This window comes from Dendroctonus ponderosae, unplaced genomic scaffold (assembly GCF_020466585.1).
Source record: "Dendroctonus ponderosae isolate FM_Combo_2020 unplaced genomic scaffold, Dpon_F_20191213v2 Dpon_F_20191213_74, whole genome shotgun sequence".
In the NCBI taxonomy this organism is placed as follows: Eukaryota; Metazoa; Arthropoda; class Insecta; order Coleoptera; family Curculionidae; genus Dendroctonus; species Dendroctonus ponderosae.
The window spans coordinates 24674-47620 of NW_026018956.1; the positions used below are offsets into that span (position 1 = coordinate 24674).

Sequence of the window (22947 nt, forward strand, 5' to 3'; positions counted from 1 at the left end):
AATAATCTAATTATTTGAATTTTTCCAAGTTTATTTGAGTTTTAGTTGAGAAGGTAGACCGAGGTGGAAAGTTATACTTACACCACAACTATTTAATCGTCTACTTTATTGTGCTGTACTGTACTTTAATTTTGGAATAAAAATTGCCTTCTATTTTCAGACATAAAGTACATGAGCACTTTTAAATATGTATTGTCAAGTGTGCGTTCTCTCAAGTTTTAAATAAAATTTACTCGTTCATTATTCGACACATGGGAAGTTTTATGTTCTATTTTTGCTTAGGACCCCACAAGTCAATTTTATGAGTGACCTTTTTAATCAATACTTCGGGAAATTCTCTAATTTCTCTTATTTGGCACATAATTCCAGATTTTGAAAATTACGATGTTTTTTCCCAGTTCTGCGCAATTTATGCGATTGAACTTTTGTTTCAATTAATATTTACCTGCTGTAAATCGAGCAAATAGGGATAGTCAACTTGGGTGTTTCGTTAAGTCTAAACATTTGCTTTGCTTTGCTATTCAATACTACAAGTTGGGACGTTATATGTATATTTCTAGTCAACTTAATACACTTGAGGATATATTTTAAAATGATGATACTGATATTGCTTGAACAGCATGATGTTCCCTTAATATTCAACTGGACTCGAAGTTTGTATCATGACTTACAAGTGTCCAATGATCAAGTCAGTAATGTGTCATCTATATCCTCGTCTTTGCCCTCTGGTTGATGTAACATTTTCTTAAGCACTTTGTTTACAACATCTGATAATGATTCGCGGGCACCAATATCCAACGAATTTGACATTTTCTGAAAATTAGTATAATTTAGTTCTCACAATATGAAATTTACAAACATTCATCTATTGCAATTTTATTTTCCCGACTTTCACTGTTTAAAAAATAAGTACTTACAAGAAACACGGAGTCTCCATTCTTAAGCTTCAAAATAGCAATAAGAGCTATTTCGGAGTTAGCTTTCACGTATACGTTTTTTTCCTTTGTCCCATTTACCAGTGTTGGCAAAACCAATCTAAGAAAATCTGAAGTAAACTTCTCTGTAGGGATGATTTTCGCTAAATGGAATAATACTCTGGCAAGTAACTGCTTCACTTCATTGTTCGTGTTATTCATGGTCTAAAAGTGAAACCAATATTATAAAAGTCAACGATGTTTGAAGATTTCCTACCCTAACAAATGCAACTAAAACATTATTTGGAATGGCTTCACCATTGGAAATGATGTATTCAAGTAGGTAACCGCAAGATCGTATAGCGCTTTGGGTTATACTAACGACCTGCGATTGGAATTGGCTCAACAATACTTGACTTAATTTCATTTTGTACTGTTCATCCCACAGTCTTTCTGGAGCTTCTTTCAGTGCTACTGTTAGTGCGAATCCTCGACCTTCTCGCAATGTCATATTTGCACTTGCGTCGTCATCTGAAGATTAGCGAAATATTAAAAATGTATAAGTCACTTTGAGCAAATATAGAACAGACAAATCAAAACGACTAGTAACACAGTATTCATTCAATGCAAAAATATTTTGCACATAGTTCGAAAACCTGAGAAAACATATAAATGTTTGTTGTTGCAATTCAACAAGTAGTTGCATACTTTCTGAAATATCCTTCAAAGTAAATCTGGATCACGGTGATTCCTGCAGGTAGAACTGGAATTGATTCAATCGACTTACTCAATAAATGCTCTGATAGCGTAGCATCCAACTGCTCCGGTGATAAGTACTTGCAAATGGCCCCTAAACAACCAGCTGCACATTTTCTAACATTTTCCTCTGATTGTCCTAGATTTGTTAATAAAGTCGCGTGGATCTGCTTTTTGATTGGTTCGGACATTTTATCTCCCGCTGGAGTTATTATGCCTCTCAGAGCGTGTAAGGTTGTTTCTCTGTAATGTTAAAGAAACATGCTTAAGAAAAATAATGATATTGAAAAAAGTTTAAGGATTTAATAGCTCAATAAAACAAAAGTTACAGAGCCATATTTGCCCTAACTTTGAAACTGGAAAAATTCTTATTGCTCGATTCTATTTCAAGTGTTATCCAGTCCAATTTTTCTTCTGTCAGTAAGTGGTTTTGCAAAAATTTTGTGTTTCATATAAAATTTCTGCAGGGTGGGAAATAGAATAATGTAAACTTGCTCAGTTGACATGCTCCCAGTTGCACAAAAAATATGTTTATGGATTTCCACACCAAAATAAATAATCTACTTAAAACGCCTTTTGAATTTTTCGTCTCTCTTGTACTTACAGTTGTTCAAAAAATCATCTTTTTACGGTGATAATATTTTCTCCGGTGGAACTTTCAAAATATAAGGCTCATGTTGGAGCTAAAACTTCATACTCGACTGAAGATCAAAATTCAATAAACAGGGCATTAAAAGTGATGCATATCAGAACTGCAGAACAGAAAGTCTCGGATTGTGGCAGACCTTCAATTATAGTGAACATTACTTTCAAACAATCCGTTTAATGATGCAACTCTGCATATCGGATTTACGACTTAGGTCGACTATGAAGCTTTAGATTGAACATTAGCTTGCTATTTTGAAAATCTTGCCAATAAAATGTTATTACTGAAAGACCAAAAAGTTGAATTTTTAAGCTCACTCTGTTGGTAAAAGATATAGAGGTCTATTTTTATGCCATTTATCTTGAAATCCGAAGAAAGTAATTTTTTTTTCAAATTCGGAGCATGTCGATTTTTCCGAATTTACGAACTGATTACTTCAAACGATTTTGTTTCTGTTTGAAGCATTATCTAGTCGAATTCTATTTCTGTCCGTCCGAGTCTTTGCAAGAATTTAGTACTTCAGTTTAGTAACAGATAAAGTTTCTAGAGGGGGAAAAATGAAAAAAAAAATGTAAAATTTCGGAAAGTTCCGCATGCTCCTAGTTGGACAAAAGAAATATATTTTTTGGATCTGATCACCGAAAGTACAAAGAACAGCTATAAAGCTCAAAGCGGGTTTTTAATTTTTAGGCCATATTTCATAGGGTCTGGTCTCAAAAATAAACCCTTTGGTCTTGCAGCGATAACTTTTCTGGTCTGGGTCCGATTTTTACAATCTAGAGCTCATGTTGAAGCTAAAACTAAGACAAGAATTCAGTTCACTTTAAAAAAATTCGTTAATTTATGCAACCCGGCAATTGATTTTTTTGAAAGTTCACTGTGAAGTTTAAGCTTTCTTAGGTTTCAAAAATGGACTAAAGAGAAAAAATGTATCACTGCAAGATCGACATTTTTTGAAACCAGTCTATGTTTTTAGTTCCAAAGTTTTATTTGCCACCTTGGGGAAACTTTATCTAAATCACTAATTTTTTTGCAAAAATACGCTCTAACCGGAAAAGAATTGCACTAAATAAAACCTCAATCAGAAATAGAATCGCTTGCAGCAATCAGAATTTACCCAGTGTGGGACTAAATTTATGATTCGGACACTCACAAGTTTGGAACAAAAATATTGTTACCCTCCAGGTCAATACTTTTACAGGTAAAAAAGTATTTATCGGTTCTTCCACCCAGCGACACTTCATTTAAATTTAACAATTTAGAGCGAATTATAACGAATGCAAGTAAACTATGCCGAAAAAAATTCTCGAAACCTTTTCTAGTAATTAATTTATTGATAAAAATATTCTTTTACTTACTTGACAGCTGCGTCTTCATTATTTTTAATGCTATTATGTAGCTCTGTAAAAAGGGGGTCAGCCCTTTGATGAATAGGAATTAGTTCTCCAAGGGCGGCTGCAGACTTTAGCCTTACTGTTCGGCTCGGATCGTTGAGCGCTTTTAAAAATGTAGTTTGCAACTGCGGTAAGAACTGTTTCAGCATTGATCCAACCTAAAATATAATTTTATCCGTAAATGTTTGATATAAAATATGAATAACAATCGCATGTTCAAATAATTAGCTATTCATTCAATTAACGTCCACACAGAGAAAAACCACATGAATAATCCCATGAGACTAAACTGTGTTAACTTTGAATCATCAAGTTTATTCAAACAATAGGTGCCTTTACACTTACGCTCTTATAGTGTGTGATTGGAGCGCCCCGTTCCAGTGGCACACTAAAGAACGCTAGTTGAACGAAAAACACTGGCGAACGCGAAAGTTGCACGTTGAATCCTGCAGGCTTTGCGTTGCGGTAACGAAGTGCAAACTTTTGCACACATTTTTTGTACCTCCTGCTTTTCGTGCGGGATTTTACCGTGTGATATCAGAGTGGTCTCAAATTTCTGGTATTTTGCTTAGAAACAAATAATTGGTGAGACTAAATCCAACTTTTGAAAGTTTCAGAACCCATACAAAGATCATTTTTAAAGTGGTCAGGATAGTATTGTCGCAATTCATTTATTAATAACATATGCCCATATTTATTACGATCTTTCCTCTCGATTTTGTCACCCAGATTCTCTTTTTTTCTCATCCATCAAATTCATATACACATCTAGACACAGAGCCTTTTCATTTGTTAGTCTAATTTTGTCCATTTTGAGCCAAAACTGTGGTGTATTCTTTTAGAAATTCTAAAACTTCACGAGCCATGCAGTTCAGGCACGATATCTGCCAATTTTGCATTTGTTCTCAGAAGCTTATCAACTCACATGCACGGAACGTGGGAAAAGAGTTGGTGATTAGAACGTTCCAATTCTAGTGACACGCTCTTGGATCGCCACGACTTTCGCCAAGTTTTGAACGCGATCTTGTCGATTCTGATCCGAGCGATAAGAGCGTAAGTGTGAAGGCAACTAATGTGTTTATACCTTCAAATTCAAATAATGCAGAAATCGGTAATTTTTTAACGATAGAGTATTTAGGGATACCAACCTTAGATAATAACGTAGCTAACGTTTCTAAAACAGCAGTCTTTACGTTTGCACCGAACCTATCGCCCAAGATTCGAATGAGTGGTCCAGTTATAGCAACGACACTTGGTTGAAGTGCCGTAGAATTTGTTACCCTGATAATTTCTCCCAAACCTACAAAGCAAAAACGTTTTTAAAAGTCATCGTATAAAAACCGACAAAGCACAACAAACCAAGTAAATAATTTTACTTGAATTTAATTCTGATTAAACATTTCAAAGCATTAAGGAAATAATGCAGTGTAAACTTTCAGCAACTGGTTATAACGTTCTGAGAAAACAAATAATTAACTGATATAATGTGAAACTGAATTTTGATCAGATATACAGCAAAACTCATATATTATCTACCTTGTGCTGCTGCATCTTTTTCATCGCCATCACCATTGAGAATTGCTTCCCGAAAAATGGGCAAAATAGGTACAATTCCTTTTGGCAAACAGAAGCCAGGCAGTAGATCTGATATGCCTTTCAGATCGGACATGGCATATCGCACAGCTTGTCGAACGTCTGATACATAAGCAGCTTGTTGTTTTGGTTCCAACGTCTGAAAAAAAATTACAATTTAATTTGAGGATTCGTTTCAAATCAGTAGTTTGTGTTGATATAAAAAAGTGTAATTGACGTGAGTTATCAATATTACTTTCGCAAAAAACCTGCAATTAAATAAAATGTTTCCTTTGGAAAATTACCATATGAGAGAACACTTGATTGGCGTTTTAATTAGGTAAAATAAACATTTTTAAAACACTTGCACATCTTACATTTACAACACTTACCTTGGTGACTGCGTTCAAAGCTTCCCAAGCTCTTTGCAAAACGTCTCTATCATTATCAGTCATCAAGAAAATTAAACCTCTAAGTAGCTGAGGTACATGGGCTGCATATTGAGCTTTGGAATTGGCACAGAAAGCGCACAACAAGGTAGCTGCTGCTCTTCTTTGATCGGCATCTTCCGTTTTAGTGTTCTGCAGCATGGTGTCTATAACCGTACGAATGCCTACATCATCAACCACTGAAAGAATCACAGCTTGGCAATATTCTAGTTCCTAAAAAATGAAAAAAAACTTATATTTAAGCCATTTAGATCATTTCCCACTTTATAGCCACATTAAGTATTTTCTCCCGAATGGGAACTGTAAAACAGGGAATATAAAAATACATTTTTTTCTTACTTGTGCCTCTTCCGGGGTACCCTTCGAAGTGGCTAGCGCCTTCTGCAAAGCTGGTAAAATCCTCGGCAAATACTTGTTCAATGCTTCCCCAGCAACGGAAGCCAGTATGGATAGGGCTTTAGTATTAGCCGGAGGTGCCGTCAACTGTGGTACCAAATAGGGCAAAACTACCCTGGATTTTATGGCCATCACTTGTCTTAAACCATCAAGTGTACATTCCACTACTGCTGGATCGTCATCGTTCTAAAAGAAGCAAAGTACGCAAGATGGTAAGTCGATGTATGAGTGCCTCATCAAGTTTATGAGAAAGCTTCGATACTTACCAGTTGACTCAAAAGATTGGGCAGAATATCGTCCAAAGCTCTAGAGCCCACAGTTGAATGCAAACTATCGAAAGTTTTCGCTGCTGCCTGCCGAACTTCCGGCAGAGGATCGCATAGAGCACGCCTAACTGTAGGCACTAGTGAATTGACAAATGTATACACCATGTCCTTTGAAGTAGAAGCCATTATTTCTGACAAACCGATGCAAACACCTTGCCGTTGATCTGCCCGCTCAGATTCCAAGCCTTCTTCGAGAATGGGAATTATTTCCGGTAAAACTCTTTCGCCTAATTTTCTGACTAAGTCTCCCAATGTTCTCGCCGCTACTTGCCTAATAAAATAAAAATCTTGACGCCAGTACCATTTGGATGGATTACCGTCAATAATATGCTTCTGTAGCATGAAAGCAACGTTAATTCCAGTTCTTAATAAAATTATTTAAATACTATATTGACTACTAATATGATTGAGGACATACATGTGGCTACAACAAAATGAGGTAGTTTTGTATATTCATATTATTTTAAACAGAAATTGATGCTCATCAAAGTATGAAAAACGAAAAAGATGCTTTGTCATTTGTTGAAAACAAAAACAATAAAGATATATATCTAAACAACAATCTGCATCTCGAATTGCAGCAAACCTAAAATGATTCGCATATTTAACAACTTACCGCTTATCGTAACTGTCACTTGCCAAACAGCCTAGTAACAAATTGAATAAAGTAGGCAAAATTTCCTTGAGTGTTCTGGGAGTGTTCGTAACTACGACCTTCCAAACGTGCAGGGCAGCTTGTCGCACCATCAGAGCTACGTCTGACCTGCCCATATATAAACCAGCCAATACTCGATTTCGTGTTTCTCGACCTTAAAAGAATAATGAACTATTTGGAATATGATCGGAAATTTTCTATATGAAAATGTACCTAAGGCGTTGATAATAGCCAAGTGAGACTGTTCAGTTCCAAAATTATCATCCTCACTTGCGGTTTCTGTGCTCATTTTACCAGTTACTCCCGATATGCGGTACAAAAGATCCCCTAGCAGTTGCACCGAACTGGAAAACAAAATTATGTCAAATTAGAAAAAGCCAAAATACTTTTCAATAATTAATTCTAACCTGTAGCGAATTCTCCAATTCTCATCAAACAGCCCCTTTTCCAGTTCAGGTAAGAGCAATAAAATTGCAGACTCTGCATATAGATTGACGATTCTTTGGCCAGCTTTTAAAGCTGTTTCCCGAACGTACTCGTTTTCATCTGCCAACGCTTTGAGTATGGGATTTATTATTTGACCGATGTATTGGGTAAATTCGGGAGTGAAAACACTGGGCATATAAATGAACATCATAATGTAGCCGTCTTTTACGTGAGGAGCAATATCGGTTCTTTCTGCCGTGTTGATTATATCCGGCATCAACTTGTGCAGCTTTTCAACACCTAAAAATATAGAAAATATGGAGATACTCTTTACACTTGTCAAGCTCAACTTAGGGAACTCAAAATATATTTAAACATAGATACATTAAATTTCCCAGATGTAGATAAATGTAACATTTCCTTTCCCCATAAACTTGAGAAAAAAGGCCCCGATATAGTGATTCATTCATAGATGGAAACCCTGACAAAGAGCAGCCTAAAATATCTAAAACCTTACCCAGTCCACCTACTACTTCCGACAATCCTTGAGCTGCTCCAGATCTATCTACTGAGCTTGACTCCGATGTGAGCGTTTTCATGAGCCATGGCAGTAAATCCTCAAAAGTAGTTTCTCCCATTCCCCGCACCATCGCTCCTAAAGCTCTAGCGCTTACTGATCTCACCTCTGGAACCGGATCAAGCAGAGAAGTCTTTAAGCCTGGTATAATAGTCGGCAAATAAGGCATCAGATCCTTCTGATCGGTGAGAGAGTACATATTTCCGATGATTTGTGCAGCCATTTTGCGTGTTTCGGTAGATCGGTCCATAAATGCCCGCTGAACAACCGGCATTATTAAAGCCAGAGATGGTGCATCAATGAAATGCACGAACTTGGTATCTAACAATGTTTGCAGACACACTGATGTTTTATTTGATGGATCTTGAAGGGCTCTTAGGAGGACCGGAACAATAGCTTAAAAAATACGACGATGGTTTGCGCTTCAAATTGATAAATTTAGATGCAACAATATATTAATTGCTATTGATCTAGTTGCTTACCCTGAATCTCAGGATTCCTAATGACGGAGCCAATAACTTTAAGAGCCTTTGCACCAGACTCCTGAACTTTCATGTGCGAATCACTGAGAACTTCTATGAGTTTCGGTACTATACTGGGAAGACAAGAAGATAATTGCTTTGGGGCACAAAATGCCATGGTACCAAGAAGATCTACAGAGCCTAAAATTACATAAAAAAATATACATAATTGTTAATGTGTCGATAATACATAATAACCCAACTGTAATTGTTGTAAATCGCTGAAAGAGAGTAAGAACTGAGATTGTAAGATGGGAGTATCTACTTTGTATAATTCAAATCTGCACAAATTAAATGCATCATTAATTTGTAGTTTAATGTTCAATTTTATCCGTATTGTTAGAACACAGATTAACAGTCGCATGTTATGAGTAAAATTGCCGCCTGGAGAGCCAAAAATCAAGAGATTACAAAAACCGGTATTGCTTCTAAGAAATAACAGCGGAAATTGAAACAGGAATTACACAATGGTGCTAAAAGGTGATGAAAAATGGGACCACAAAACCCTGTCGCTAAAACTAAGGCAACCTAACTCAGTCCTAAAGTGAATAATTCTGGAGATACATGAGTGCAAATGGTTCAGGTGCTTGTGTTGTTTGAGTCCCTACAAATTTGATGTTGCATTTTACTTTAAAGAACACTTCAAATTAAGCACTTTCAGTGAAAACATTTCCTTGTAGGTCCATAAATTAAGCCAAAAAAGGCACACAAAGTTTGAGGAAAATCACCATTTTCGGGCTAAATTTCGAGCGAAGTTATTGAAAAATTTTCCTTGGATACTTAGCATGTAGATTTATTTAATTTGGGTCGGTTAAGATTATTTAAGTCTTTTCGGGTCATTAACTTTTCATTTTTGTACATTTTTTTAGTTTCATTTAAAAAATATCTTAAATCCTGCTAACACAAACTAACTCAAAATTAACCGAAAGCAAAAATAGGTGGCAACGTTGCATTGTGTTTTGAGCCGCAAGCTGCTCAAATTTTTGCGAAAAACACAATATTATGCATCTTAGCGACAAATTGGAGTTATGAATTGCTGATACCTAAAACCAGTGATGCCATACTAGAAATTAAAAAAAAAAATTTTCTTGGAAGGAATTATTAATATATCGGACTACAGAAGGCTAACAAGTAGAAAGGAACCACAATTTGTTTTAAGAAATCTCAATTAATTAAGAATCTCCTTTTCTTTTTTAGATGCCTTTTAATTTCCCGGAAATTATTTTTACTGGGATATAAAAATCAATACACCTGCAGTGAGTGTGATTTGCAACTACCTCCTCTACTTATGAACTTTTTCAAATACCTATTTAAATTAAATTTTATTTCGTTATATTCTGCAACGTTTTGAAAACAACGACGTGTTTGTGACGAAATGATTAAGTGAAACATTTTTTTTCCTTGGGCATTCGGTCTGGGTAGTGATGAGAAAAAGGAAAGTGTATCGGTCAAGAAACTTCACTTATGAAACGATTAACGGTTAATCGTTTGACCTGCACTTATCAACCGACAATATAATAAGTAATATAAGTAATATCAATTACTAGAAAAATCATTTATAAGGCAGCAATCTGTTAAATAGAGACATAGCTACCGGGAAACATATCTAGCTGTTTTTACCAGTTTTTGTTCTCCAAGAATCCTCTTCTAAAGCCTCGAGAAGAGAAGGTAACACTAATTTAACACCATGACCGGATAATTTGCCCATTACCACTCTTGATGTGTCGTGAGCGGCATCCCTAACATATTGGCTGGTGTCGCCAAAACATTGTAACAAGTGCGGCAGAACATGCACAATATAGGGCTCAAACAGTTTACCGAGCATTTGGAAAAGCATTTCAAAGGCAAAAAGAGCACCTAAAAAGTTTATAGTGATTACCGACCCCGTTTAGAAACTATCATTTGGCATTCACCTTCTCGGTGTTTATAGTTCTTTTTATCTTGCACGGCATCGGTGAGCTTGCTCATAATGTCATTTTGCTTCAGTGCCAAAATGCCAAGACCTTTAATGATTCCTGCTAGACCATAAGCGGCTCCTTTTCGTTCCCCATATTTGTCACCCTTTAACAACTGATGAAGTAGTTTATTAATATAGCCTGGGGCTTCATCTCGCACACATGTTGCTAAAGGCGGTAAACAGTTTGCTACTGCTTCTTGAACCTGAAAAATATAATTAGTTGAGGCCAATCTACAGATATTGCGACATAACTAGAAATATATTGACTTGAATAAAGCATTGAATATAACATTTACTTTATCTTAGCTTTAAGATGTAAATAAATTGATATGGTTTTGATGACTTTTTTTTAGCATATTTTGATACATATTAAGGCTCTTTGGTACCATTTTCTATGAAAATATCACATTGAATATGGGTACATTATTATAAAATAGGCTGATTTGTGCACCATAAGTCAACATAGGAACACATTTTTCAAAATAAAAATAATCGAAGAATCAAGTAAAAAACAACGGAAAACGAACGAATACAAACACATGCAATCTAGGCCGTATACTTTCAACTAAATAAAATAAAAACTTACTGTTTGAGATGGTGTCGATAATGCTTGTATCAAGCGAGAAAATATAGGTTTAATTCTAGCATCGTCCTTTTCTAAATGCCTGGCCAAACAACCCATTAGTACTACGACTGCTTGTTTAACCGCATCAAAATTGGCGGACTTTGACGATTTACCCATAAATTCATCAAAGACCGGCCATAAAGTGCCGACCCTCTCCTAAACAACCAGAAGAATAAATTAATCGATTGCACAAACATTAAGAGTCAAGTGGATTTTATACCTTGCCATGTAAGTCGACAATTCTCAATGCTGCATTTAACATCTCTTTTCGCACAGTCTCGCTTCTGTCGCTCAGAGACGAGAAAACGAAGAAATGAATTAAATTGCTAACTACATCTGGAGTAATTAGCGGTGCTAATTCTGCAATTGCCACCGCTACCCCTCTTCTAGGGTCCCACGTATCAACAGCCTTTTCGATTTCTCTTCCAAATTCATCAAGTTTTGCTGGAGTCATCTAACAAAATTAATTGAAAATGTAAATATACGTATTACAAGCTGATCTGATCTTTTCTAATGTATTAGAAGCGATTCCTAGTTTCCGCTTTAAAATTTTACATTACCTTGAGTCTATCGTTGTATAATTTCAACAATGAGTTAATGGTGGGCTGAACTTGATCTCGATCGTTTTCCAATAAGGCTGCAAGAGCTTTGCCAGCCGACGTTTGAACAGATTCTATCGGATGTTCAATGTCAGCCATCAATTCAGTACTGAGCGATGCAGGAAACTCCATTCGGGCTTGAATCCATAATTTCTCAGCCAATATTCTAGAAACATTATGTTGTTTTGTTTATAATGTCCATAACATTATAAAATTAATCAAATGCCTCACCTATTTTCATGAACTTGATCGAATCGCGATATCCAAACTCGCTTATTAAGCCGAAGGGCATACTCATAATCATCCTCAAAAGTAGGCAAAGATGAAACAATGATTAAAAGGGCGCGCAAAGCAGCATCTCTGCCTACATCAACTTTGCTTTGCAACGCCGACAGTAAAACGTCGATTTCGTCCAAAGTAGCCTTAGCGCAACCTGGGTTACCGCTTACGCTATTTGCAATATCAAGCAAGCACGCTTCAGATTGAGCCTGAACTCTTCCTGAACTATTACCTGCAAGATGAAAGTACTAAAATAGCAAATGAATCAAATTTGAAACAATTTTGAGAAGCTTTAGCTTGTTGACTGCACTGTATATGTAGCAGGAAGCGCAAAACTTCCAAATTATTGTCAATAAACAAATTAAGGGCAGAAAGACCGACTGGGTCGATAGCCTTTTTCTGAAGATTATTTATAATATATATAAACAATTTACTCTTTGGAGAATTTACAGAAATTGGAGTTGATCTGTTCTTAACAATTGTAATCATGCATTCTTATTCAAATTTATCATCGGTTTCTTTGAGACATATTTTCTGTACGTTTTTTACGGAGCGCCACTAATTAAATGTACATTTTTATAACGCATATCCTTCTTTTATTTGCATTGATCAAATCTGTACGAATAATTATCAATATATTGCAAATAACTAACAAAGGAGCAGATAATCAAATACTCCTGAAGAAAAGTTTAACGAAAAAACCGCGAGTATACTTTTTTGCATAACAGCGAGATAAATAAACTGTCTTAAGATTTTCAAAATGAATCGCATTCCTGATTATTAGTGTTTCCATTATGAAGAGTTAATAATAATGATAATAAAAGCAATACTTACATATGATATCAACCAATAACAAAAACATTTGTTTGGTAGGCAAATATTTAGGATGATAAATATTCAGATTTCGACCAACGGAAGAACCTCGGACCTTTGCATGTTCGGAAATGAATTGAAGCCCTGTGGTAATGAAGTCTTGATGATCCTTGGCGTAATTCGATGTCAAACTATACTTTACAAATGGAAACGTGTAGCTAAAGGCTGGCGCGGACAAGCAAGCAATCTTTTGATTTTTTTCTTCGGTTTTCTTTGGCACCGTTTTGTCATGAATCAATCCCAACACACGAACCATCATTCTGCTTATAGGCTCCTCTTCCCAATTTGCATCAAGATCACATTGGGGCTTGCACAGTCTGATCGTAATTATACCGATTAATTCTCCTAATATTTTCATGTCAGGTGGAAAGACGGTTTTACTCAGCTCTAGGAACAGTTTGGTTAGATGTGGCGCCGCTAATGGAGACTGTAGATTATGAAGAATCAGCGGCAGCAGGTCTTTGTAATGTAATGATAGTTCCACAGGATTGCCCTTGGCTGCTGCTTTGACCAAAGAAATACTTTTGCTTATAACTTCATTTAACTAGAAATGAAAATAATATGTTATTTTGACTTCAAAGCCTAAAACTATCGAAATGCATTGACAATCTATTATAATTTCAATTATTTTTGCATCGATATAACCGATCAATGATTGTCAAACAGCACTTATATTTCGAGGATTAAACGGGTTTTTGTTGGAACGGCATGTTTAAACAATGTGTGTGTTAAACGTCGATGTACACCATTCTGGCATTAAAGTAAGATATATTTTAACTAAATTATATCTATTCTAGAAGAATGTAACAGATAAATTCAATTTTAACTTTATATCAAAATATACTCAGATTCTTTGCCAAAAAAATTTTTTTTAACATACCTCAGTAAGTTTATTTCTTATTCCTTCCTCCTTAATAGTTTGGTTCTTAATAGCCTCCAACTGCTTAGGAGTGAATTTAACTTTGCCGTCTTTCTTCTTCTTTTTTTCTGCCAACTCTCTTCGTAACTGCATTTCTTCCAGCTGCTCTTTGTAACTATAAGCTTTACTCTCCCTTTTCAAATTCATTTCGTCGTTACTGTCGTCGCCTGGAATTACGCTTTTATCGTACAGCTCTCCATCAGGAGTCAAAAATGTGAAATAATCATCCTTTGTTATTTGGCTTATTCGGGGATCTTGCAGACCTTGTTTCAATTTGCTCAGCAAATCGGGCAGTATTACTTCGGGATTAAGAGACATCAGTGTAGATAAACTATTTTCATAAGTCTAGAATAAAATCTAAATGTAAATAAATCTAAATGTGTTTAATGCATTAGTTAATAACTTGGAAATTTGTCAGCTGGTTATAGTTAGTGATACCATTGTATCAAGTGCATATCAGGGCCGTTTGTGGAGTTAGACTTACCTGGCATTCTTTGTAGTTATCAAGCAACTTTTTCTTTAATTCTGGAGCTCTCTGGGCTACCAACATTTTGGGATTCAATTTTAGGTATTTGGTAATTTTCACCCATAATTTTGGTGTTCTATCAAAAACCAGCGGATAATGACAGGGTAATATGGCGCTAATTACAAGTGAATGAGCATCCCCTGCTGATACACCGACAGCTGAACATAGAGTTGTTATAAATCCTGATAGGGCATGGGCAGTGCTGACAATATTATTATCGCTGTTGTCTTTGGAAAATGAGATTTTATTATTGCTCAACAACACTTCTAATTGTGTTAAAAGGGCAATCTTAATTTGAGTTCCTTTGGAGCCTGCAGATATGGCTTTAACCTTTGATAAGGACTTCAATCGAGTCTCAGCTTTCGGATATAGGGCACAATGGATGATAGCCTTCAAAAGGGGTTCGATTTTGTTACCTATTTTGTTTGGGTACTCAACTAGTAGGTTTATACATAGCTCAGCGACATACGGCAACACTGGAAAATAAACATTTCTATTATTGAAATAAACTGCTCAACAAATTAAACGTTAAACGGTCAATTGTCTCCTATCTTTCGAACTGGATCAATTCTGATTGCTTAGAGCGCTTTGGTTGCTGTTTCAGACGTTATCTACGCCATTTTATTCCCTTCAGTCCGTGCTTTAGCAAAAATTAGTACTCACTTTGATTTATGAATTAGATAAAGGTCTTACAGAGTGGAAAATGAAACAATGCAAACTTTGCGAAAGTTTGGCAGATAAACAAGAAAGGTCCTCCGTAATTTTCGTACAAGTAGACCTCAATTTTCAAAATCAACAATCGTTTACAGCTAAAAAAAGTCGAGCAAGAATCGACTGAACACAAACATTGAATTCTATACACGGTTACCTGAAAAGTGACCCAAACCAAAACTGCCTGCGATTCTGACAAAAGTTAAATTAAATTAAGTTTTCGTTCAAACAAGCCGTTCATTCGGAACGCTGTAGGATGTTTTATACTTGCATAACTGAATATTGTTTAGTGGAGATACCAAGTGGCTCATCTAAAGAATCCCAGATTTCGTGGACAGTTCTGATTTGGGTCGCCTTTATTGCAACGCTGTATATTGAATTGCCGTCTTCAGTCAATTATGTTGATTCAAGAGAAAAATAGTATCATTGTAATACCAAAAAGTTGATTTTTTTAGATCACCCTGTATATAAAAGGTATTCAAAAGCAGAAACATGAAGTAACCGTTTCGTAATATGAGGTCTATTTTTAAGGATTTGGTGTTGCAATTTAAAAAAAAGAAGGTCTTTTGTTTAACTGGGAGCCATACTTTTAGAAATTTTGCATTCTTTCATGTTTTACGCTGCAGAAACCTTGTTTGAGGTATTTAATTTTTGCAAAAACACTAGTTAACAGAAATATAATTCGACTCGATAATGCCTCCAACACAATTTATCCAGTTCCAAAAATAGGGCAAATTTGGCCGTGTGTACGATTTTGTTGACCAGTTTAGTTAGCTAATATGTATACAGTGTGTAACAATGATTTACGTTCACCCACTTTTTTGGTATTAACTCGAATACTACTAAACCAAATGAACTCATCTTTTTAGGAAATATAGTACATATGACCAGTAAACTTGCGATCGAAATGTGATTTAGACAGATTTTCTCCCAAACAAACAATATTTTTTTTCTAATGTATTGATTTTCAGACCGTGTTACGGTCTGAATGATGATTGATGATGATTTAGTTTCACTTGTGAAAATCGTAAATTTATTAAACTTTAAACAATAAAACAACCGCAACAAACAAAAAACCGAAATTATAGGTACAATGCACAATACACAGTACAATAGGTATAAAATAATGTTATCAGTATTTCACACTGGCTGTGAGGGTTGAGCAGTCAAATTCATTTTCTCGTTTTTATTTAATTTTAGTCCATTTTCTCGTTAGCTGTTCTCTACTGTTTTAATCATTTTGACATGCTTAGTTGGGTGCTCTTGGGGATGTTTGCTTGTGTTTTGACGCGTAAGTTCCCGCATTTTTTAACTCGTTTTTTATTTGTTACTATTATTTTGTTGTTTTGTTGTTTTTTAACGGCCCCGATGATTACGTAATTGTTGAAACCGTACACCTACATACATACTTTATTACTAATAACTTGTTTGGCTGAATTGTATCCAGTGTGTACAGACCCACTTCCTCCCCAATTACTTACTGTTTTCACTTGCGTTCTGTAGAAATTTATCAGCAACAAATAATTGTTTGTCCATGTCGAGAACCGTATTCCACATATTTGATAAACCGTTTTCTTTCTCAAGTTTTGCTTTTGATATGCCGATGAGCAATAACGATGCACATAATCCTTCACTAACAGAATTAGGTTGAATGGGCTGTGCAGCAGCTTTTTCAACTGACTTTAGGAGTGTTGGAATTAAGTCTGAAGCTTGTAGCATTGTCTTCAAGTTGAAAGTTTTCAGCATGCATTGAATGTAAGAAATTTTAACTAGTGGAGTAGACGATTTTAACGATGGTCCTTTCTAAAATAACATTTTCACGTCAATTCTTATTCTTCAGTACATCCCATTTGATATACCTTGAATATATCCATTAAGTCTTTGGGAACTTCTTCGCTTATTTTACTAGTCCAGAATGACATCATTTCCAAGGTAAAACATAAAGTTTTCTCGTGACCTTCACTATCCAGCACTTTAATAAAATGTGTCATTGCTTTTGAAATTAGAGCTGGCAGGTTTTCAGCAGCGACGTTATTGTAACTAAAGTTAGCTGCACCCTAAACATAGAAAATATATTAGGGAAATGAAGATAATTGTATAACACGAAACAAAATATTATATATAACACTGTAAAAAATAAATATGCTTGTCATCCACACTGAATATTAGAAACATAACGTTTTAATATTTGTAAAATGCTTAAGGTGTCATTTTCTATACATAAAAGGTGTTTGCAAATATCATACTTTGTAGGGTTTACTATTTTGGACATCCTAATAATGCTTGTTTATATCAAAAATACTCTAACTTTGCTAAGTGAAAGTAAATTTACATCTTATGAGAAGTATATTTTATACTTATGTCATTGTCTTTTAGGACTAAAAATGGATTAACTCGCGCATAAAAATTAGGGAGAAAAACTAATCCTTTGCTCATTGTGGTGTAGATCCCACGTTTCAATTGCAAGCATTACGATACTGTCCCCACCTATTAGACAAGTTGGTGCATGCGAAAAAGGAAGAGTTTATCATGCAAAAACGTTTGGCATTATTTTAGGGTATAGAACAACCTGAAATAGTGAACAGATCCACAGATCTCTCACTTTATTATCTCCACACGGTTTATTGTCCCTTTCTGCCCGAGTGAAAGAAAACAAAGCCACAAAACCAAACAAAACAGAAATTATAATTAGAAAAAATCCACTAGATGCTGACATGCAGTCAAACTATCCAGAAAAAAAAACAGAGCATTACAAAATAGCCGCTCAGCATGGTGTCCTTTTCTAGCACCGATAATCTTTGTACCGTTTAATGCTGCGCCCAACACAAAAGCAACACAATCACGACGGTAAAAAATTTTAAGTGTGGACGTGCTATATGGTAAGTTGGTCCCAATTCATTCAAAATCAGATTTATTTTGAATGAATGATTTTCGACTGCAGATTAAACAGAATTGTTCCACTGTGTGGACGACTGAAAACATGCAGATTTGATTTGTGAGTGGAAACAACTGGAAAGAACGTTCGAGAAAGTCTAAAAATACAACTACCTCGAACGGTATGTTGGCCTTTCCGTGCATTTGGTGTAAATATGGCACTAACTTTATAGAGCCCTGAGGATGACTTAAATATAGTCGTAACGTCAGCAGATGAAAAATAGTGTTTTATTTTTGCCACCATCTATTGACGAAAAACCCACAGACTTAAATAGGCGTGTTACTGATTATGATCACGGTCACTAACTAACCACTTCATTCGATGCAATACTCACTAAAGGCGCGTTTTCGCTTGCCCGCAAAACCCATAAATGCTTTTCGTGAATTAACATGTTGAAAACAAGCACTTTATTATCTCTACACTACACGACAGAAAATGAAAGTCTGCAAATGGTCTTAATCATCACTAAACCCAAAAATCTAATCGAAAAGAACAAAAAAAAATTGCATCGAACGATCTACCAACCGGAGGTCAAGTTTTTCATTGACATGTTCCAAGCCAAACGTTACAATTCTTACAAAGTAATATAATTGCAAAACTTAAAGAAAAAGTAAATAAAAATAAGTCTTGAAATACTAACAAACAAAACCTTCTTTCCTTACGTATGATATCATCCTGTATATAAAAGTGCACATGTTGCTTATTCAAACAGGACACATTATTTAGCACATGTTTGCTCAATACTTTTATTTCAGTCATACTTTGTTTCATCTTACTTAGAAAATTAATTACTTAGAAAATTAGTTTTATTCAACACTACTTTTAATTGTAAAAACTTAATATAACGTTTAATGTGGAAATAAATAAAACAACAATAAACAAGTTAACATTTCTAAATATAAAAAACATGCTTACTAATTTAAATAATATTACCTGTAAGACCCCCATTTTATGTTCAGCCACAGTTAGTTTTCCATTCGAACCATTGTAGACATCAAAGGTTCTCCTCAACAATTCCTCAATTGCTTTCGGCTCACTAATTTTTTCTGCCAAATACTTGCAACCAGCAGCAGAATGTAATCGGGCATTTTCGTCCTTCGAATGCAAATTTGCTGAAAAGTGTATTTTATAATACCAAACAGATTAGGGCTAAGTTCGTCTTCTTACTTATTAAGCTGCTGCCAATTTCCATCGCACAACTGCTCAAATCCAAGTTAACACCCGCCAGCACAAGTCCAACAGTTTCTAAAATACGTTCAGGGTTTCTCAACATTGCCTTTTGAAGTGCAGGCAAAACAAGTCTGTTAAACAAATTCAATTTTACTTCGGCAAGCGTTGGGTAGCATGCTTTGAGAACATTAGCTGGGGGAGGTATTTTGACACTGATGAATACTTTTATAAGTGTTTCTAAACATTTCCCCTAAAAACGATAAGAGAGTAAATATTTAAATAATTTAATATATGCAAAAGATGAATGTATGTACGTATGCAAAAAAAAACATAAACCTACTATACTTTCACTGACAACATCATTGTCTTTATCTGAATGTCTTTTAATCATAACAGCCTGCATAACCGCTACACAGGGGCTCTGGTTCATTAATTTTAGCATAGTAAAACAGGCTGTATCACCTTTAAAATCACCTGGCCAGGAATCGTTCAACTGTAACAATTTTCAATAATTAATAAAATTGACAGATTGTTGTTCACAAAGAATAAGACGAATAACTAATAACTTACCAAATCATATGCTTTCTGGATTGTCTTTCTATCTCCACCAGCAACCACGCAGGTGAGAAAAACCGCCTGCGTTTGCAAAAGGCCACACAGATTATCGTAAATTAACCTTTTCTGGATAATCCACCCATTCTTAAATATAATCGTACTCCATTCAAGAGCACATAAAGCAGTGTGACTCACATTATCACTAAAATAATATTTCATCTGCTATATTGAAACGAAAAAGTTATTGGCCTCCAACCCAATTAATTAATTATTGATGGTGAATATAGCCATTTATAAATTACATTCAAAGGTGTGTCAAAAAACGCATAATTTGAGACTACGGATGATTTGAGAACCGTTAAAGTAAAACAGTTTAAACTATTTCTCGCAAAATATATTTAATGCTTGAATATGTTTGGCGCCATCAGAATCAATCATCAAAAAATCAAGTTGTAATTAATTAAAAAATCAGCCGTTTTACATGATTGTGTCACTAATTCTACCCTATACACTTGATATATTACAATGAAGTTAGTTGCAATAATTAATTGTAAATCAACTTACCTCACTGCTAGTTTCTTAAATTGATCTGCGACGTTTGCTAGCTCTGCTGTAAGCGTTTCTACTGAAAATTCTGGGTATCGAGTAAGCAAAAACTTGACAAAACCTCTTACAAAAGCCCTAGAGGTGTCATCTCTGTACCGATGCAAAGTGATGGGTACAACTTTGCATAATCTTCTAATTAGGTCTTCAGTGATATCTGGAAGAAAGAATCCACGTCCTATAACGATTGTTATAGAACATGATATGGTGATGATGTAACGGTACGATCGATAACAAAACTAAATTAATTGACTCATAGAATCTCACAATTAAATTTGGAAATTTTTAGTATTTTAGACGATACTTTTACTACTTATGTACAGTAATTGGAGTAATTGAATTGAATTGATTGTACAAATTTGTATGATTATGTATGATTATGTATATGATCTATGTTCTAGGACGAGAGACAGACTAGTAAACAATTGATTATACAACTTAATTGTAATAAAATAAGTAAGATTCTAAGTAAGTTTAAATTCAGAAATCTTTGAATGATTCGATTGTAATCGGAACCTCAAGCAGTGGTGAAACTTCCTCTTTCGTCTCTTGTACCGTAATATACTATTATTTTCGTTGTAGAACTACCTATACAGGGTGTCCCGTAAACTGAAGATCAAAACAACACTGCCACATTCTTTGACTCAAAATAAGACAATCGAATCCAACGAACTTGTATCCAAGTATACTATAATATTGTTTCCCAGATATAATTATCAATAAAGTAACTTTATATATGACACAGACATTTTTTTCTGATTCAGTCCTAGAGATAAATGCGAAATTAATCCTGCTCCGTTGGGTTCAAATGTGAAATTAATCAAGTTACAACTTGCTCCGTATTGTGTCTTTCTTACTACAAACATTTATTAATTATGCGAATGCACTGGACAATGATCAGAATTGGTCATTTTCACCCAAAAATATGTGCTATTCCTAATAGTCTATCGAAAATGAAGAACCTTAGTGGTTCAAAAGACGACGATCTGACTTCACTTTTATAAGATAAAAATGTTCCGATATTGATGGTAAAATTTCTTCAAAAAAATTTGCATTTTTTTTTAATATTGGGTGAACGATAAGAACTCGTTCTCAATTTGTTCTTACTTAAGACTCATATTTTGCACAAAAACTATCAGTACTTTGTATTTGGCAGCTGGAATCAACTGATTTTTTTTGAGTTGATGCACTAATTGTTAATTGTTCTTCGACATTTTTGCTTTATTTGTAGAATCTTGTAGCATTCAGTTCTTGGGCAAAATATATATTTGCTGACTCGTGCAGGCTTTTGTCCTTGGTAACTTTTCATTTCCGAAAAACGAGGGTTTCTAGATCTGCCTAGCGCAAACAATTTCATTTTATGAGTCCCAGGGGCGTTTGAACAAGGCATAAATGTAATTCTCTCTTAGCTCATGTTTCTATTTGGGGGTGATGCACTTCAAATTGTGTCAGCAAGTGTCTTTTGATCGAGTAATTTCCAAAAAATGTCACTTTTGTCTGCATTATAGATTTGGTCCAACACCTGCATTTCCCTGACTTTGCTGCGAAGCAGTTTGTTGAATGGCTCCACAGTTCCCTCGTCACGGGATAATTTTTCACCTGTGATGGATGGTTGCCGAATTCCATATCGGATAATAAATTTATCAGGCCACCCAGCACTCGTATTAAAATTTCTGCTATGGTAAAATTTCATTATACAAAAATTGAGCTTTTTTTTGAACCAACATTTTAAAAGTGAATTATCTGTCTCGACCCGCACTGCTCGGATAAACAAATTGTTGTTCAGATTATAGCAAGAGCTCCAAGACGATCGGATTAAGGTTTTACTGTATTGCAGTGAATCAAAGTAACCAATGGTTAAAATGATTACAGTACATTATATCAAAGGAACATATACTATAAAGTAATGAGAATCAACAGCTCTAATACACATCTTTTACACACAGAACAGTACTGGGTGAAACATAAATTTGTTGAAGCTGGCTGACTGAACAACAATCATTGGCCAGTGTCGGCAGCATGAAAATTCCCAACCTTTAAAAGTTACCGGTTGATTAAAAAGCACAGGGATATCTTAATCAAGAAAGGTCTTAAGCGAGAGCATTAATATTTAAAGAGCTATTCGTACCGTGGTTCTTTGCAACATGTATCAAACTATCTATAACCTGTTTTCGCTTTTTCAAGCTGGATGTCTGGATTTTAGTCTCTAAATCCTTTATGACCCGCTCAACCTGCAAATATATTTATGTTAGTTAATACGCTTTTCATTTTAGTGATACATTGTTTAGTACCTCTGCCGATTCCATTCTGTAGTTGTTCAAAAATGTGACTTTTTCTCAGCAATGGTACATTTGTGAATAAAATTGACATTACCGCAAATTCCCGTCATTTTCTACTTCATTTCTTCTTCGTCCAGGTAAAATGTGCTATATATAATTCATTAAATTTTCTATATTGTTGATTTGTCTTTAACTTTAATAACAATTTATGGTTTAATTATTTTTTTTAAATCATGCATCTATTGCCAGTTGCTATAACATATTTGTATATATTGCCCAGACAA

The 22947-nt window shown here is 35.0% G+C and overlaps 1 protein-coding gene and 2 long non-coding RNA genes across 4 annotated transcripts; 2 read left to right on the plus strand and 1 right to left on the minus strand.

Moving 5' to 3' along the window:
- Window positions 1-534: 534 nt before the first annotated feature.
- LOC109540287 (eIF-2-alpha kinase activator GCN1) lies at window positions 535-22781 on the minus strand. 2 transcript variants are annotated; one of them, XM_019908611.2, is made up of 33 exons: window positions 22676-22781; window positions 22513-22615; window positions 20346-20541; window positions 19797-19983; window positions 19567-19719; window positions 19224-19476; window positions 18990-19168; window positions 16981-17178; window positions 16603-16924; window positions 14369-14886; window positions 13846-14229; window positions 12927-13509; window positions 12045-12324; window positions 11775-11979; window positions 11435-11668; window positions 11176-11370; window positions 10546-10792; window positions 10253-10489; window positions 8594-8773; window positions 8052-8507; window positions 7516-7834; window positions 7322-7452; window positions 7070-7262; window positions 6394-6724; window positions 6071-6313; window positions 5675-5944; window positions 5247-5442; window positions 4859-5010; window positions 3675-3868; window positions 1702-1913; window positions 1192-1445; window positions 918-1139; window positions 535-813 (listed from the first exon to the last, which is right to left on the minus strand). In XM_019908611.2, exons 1-33 carry the CDS (start codon window positions 22688-22690, stop codon window positions 685-687), a joined length of 7971 nt encoding a protein of 2656 aa, XP_019764170.2. In that variant the 5' UTR covers window positions 22691-22781; the 3' UTR covers window positions 535-684. The 2 variants fall into 2 exon arrangements, with proteins under 2 accessions (XP_019764170.2, XP_019764169.2); XM_019908610.2 differs by having other exon boundaries at window positions 20346-20562.
- LOC125505273 lies at window positions 17667-18276 on the plus strand. Its single transcript, XR_007282048.1, has 2 exons — window positions 17667-18000; window positions 18063-18276. It is a non-coding gene; the product is annotated as an uncharacterized LOC125505273 (long non-coding RNA).
- Window positions 22133-22640, plus strand: LOC125505274. Its single transcript, XR_007282049.1, has 2 exons — window positions 22133-22240; window positions 22331-22640. It is a non-coding gene; the product is annotated as an uncharacterized LOC125505274 (long non-coding RNA).
- Window positions 22782-22947: the final 166 nt, after the last annotated feature.

Excerpts from the sequence above, each read along its gene's own strand:
- LOC109540287 (XM_019908610.2), bottom strand. Across the intron at positions 7,263-7,321 it reads GGCTATTATCAACGCCTTAG|GTCGAGAAACACGAAATCGA; the intron begins GTACATTTTCAT and ends TATTCTTTTAAG. Across the intron at positions 1,140-1,191 it reads TTTTAGTTGCATTTGTTAGG|ACCATGAATAACACGAACAA; the intron begins GTAGGAAATCTT and ends TTTCACTTTTAG.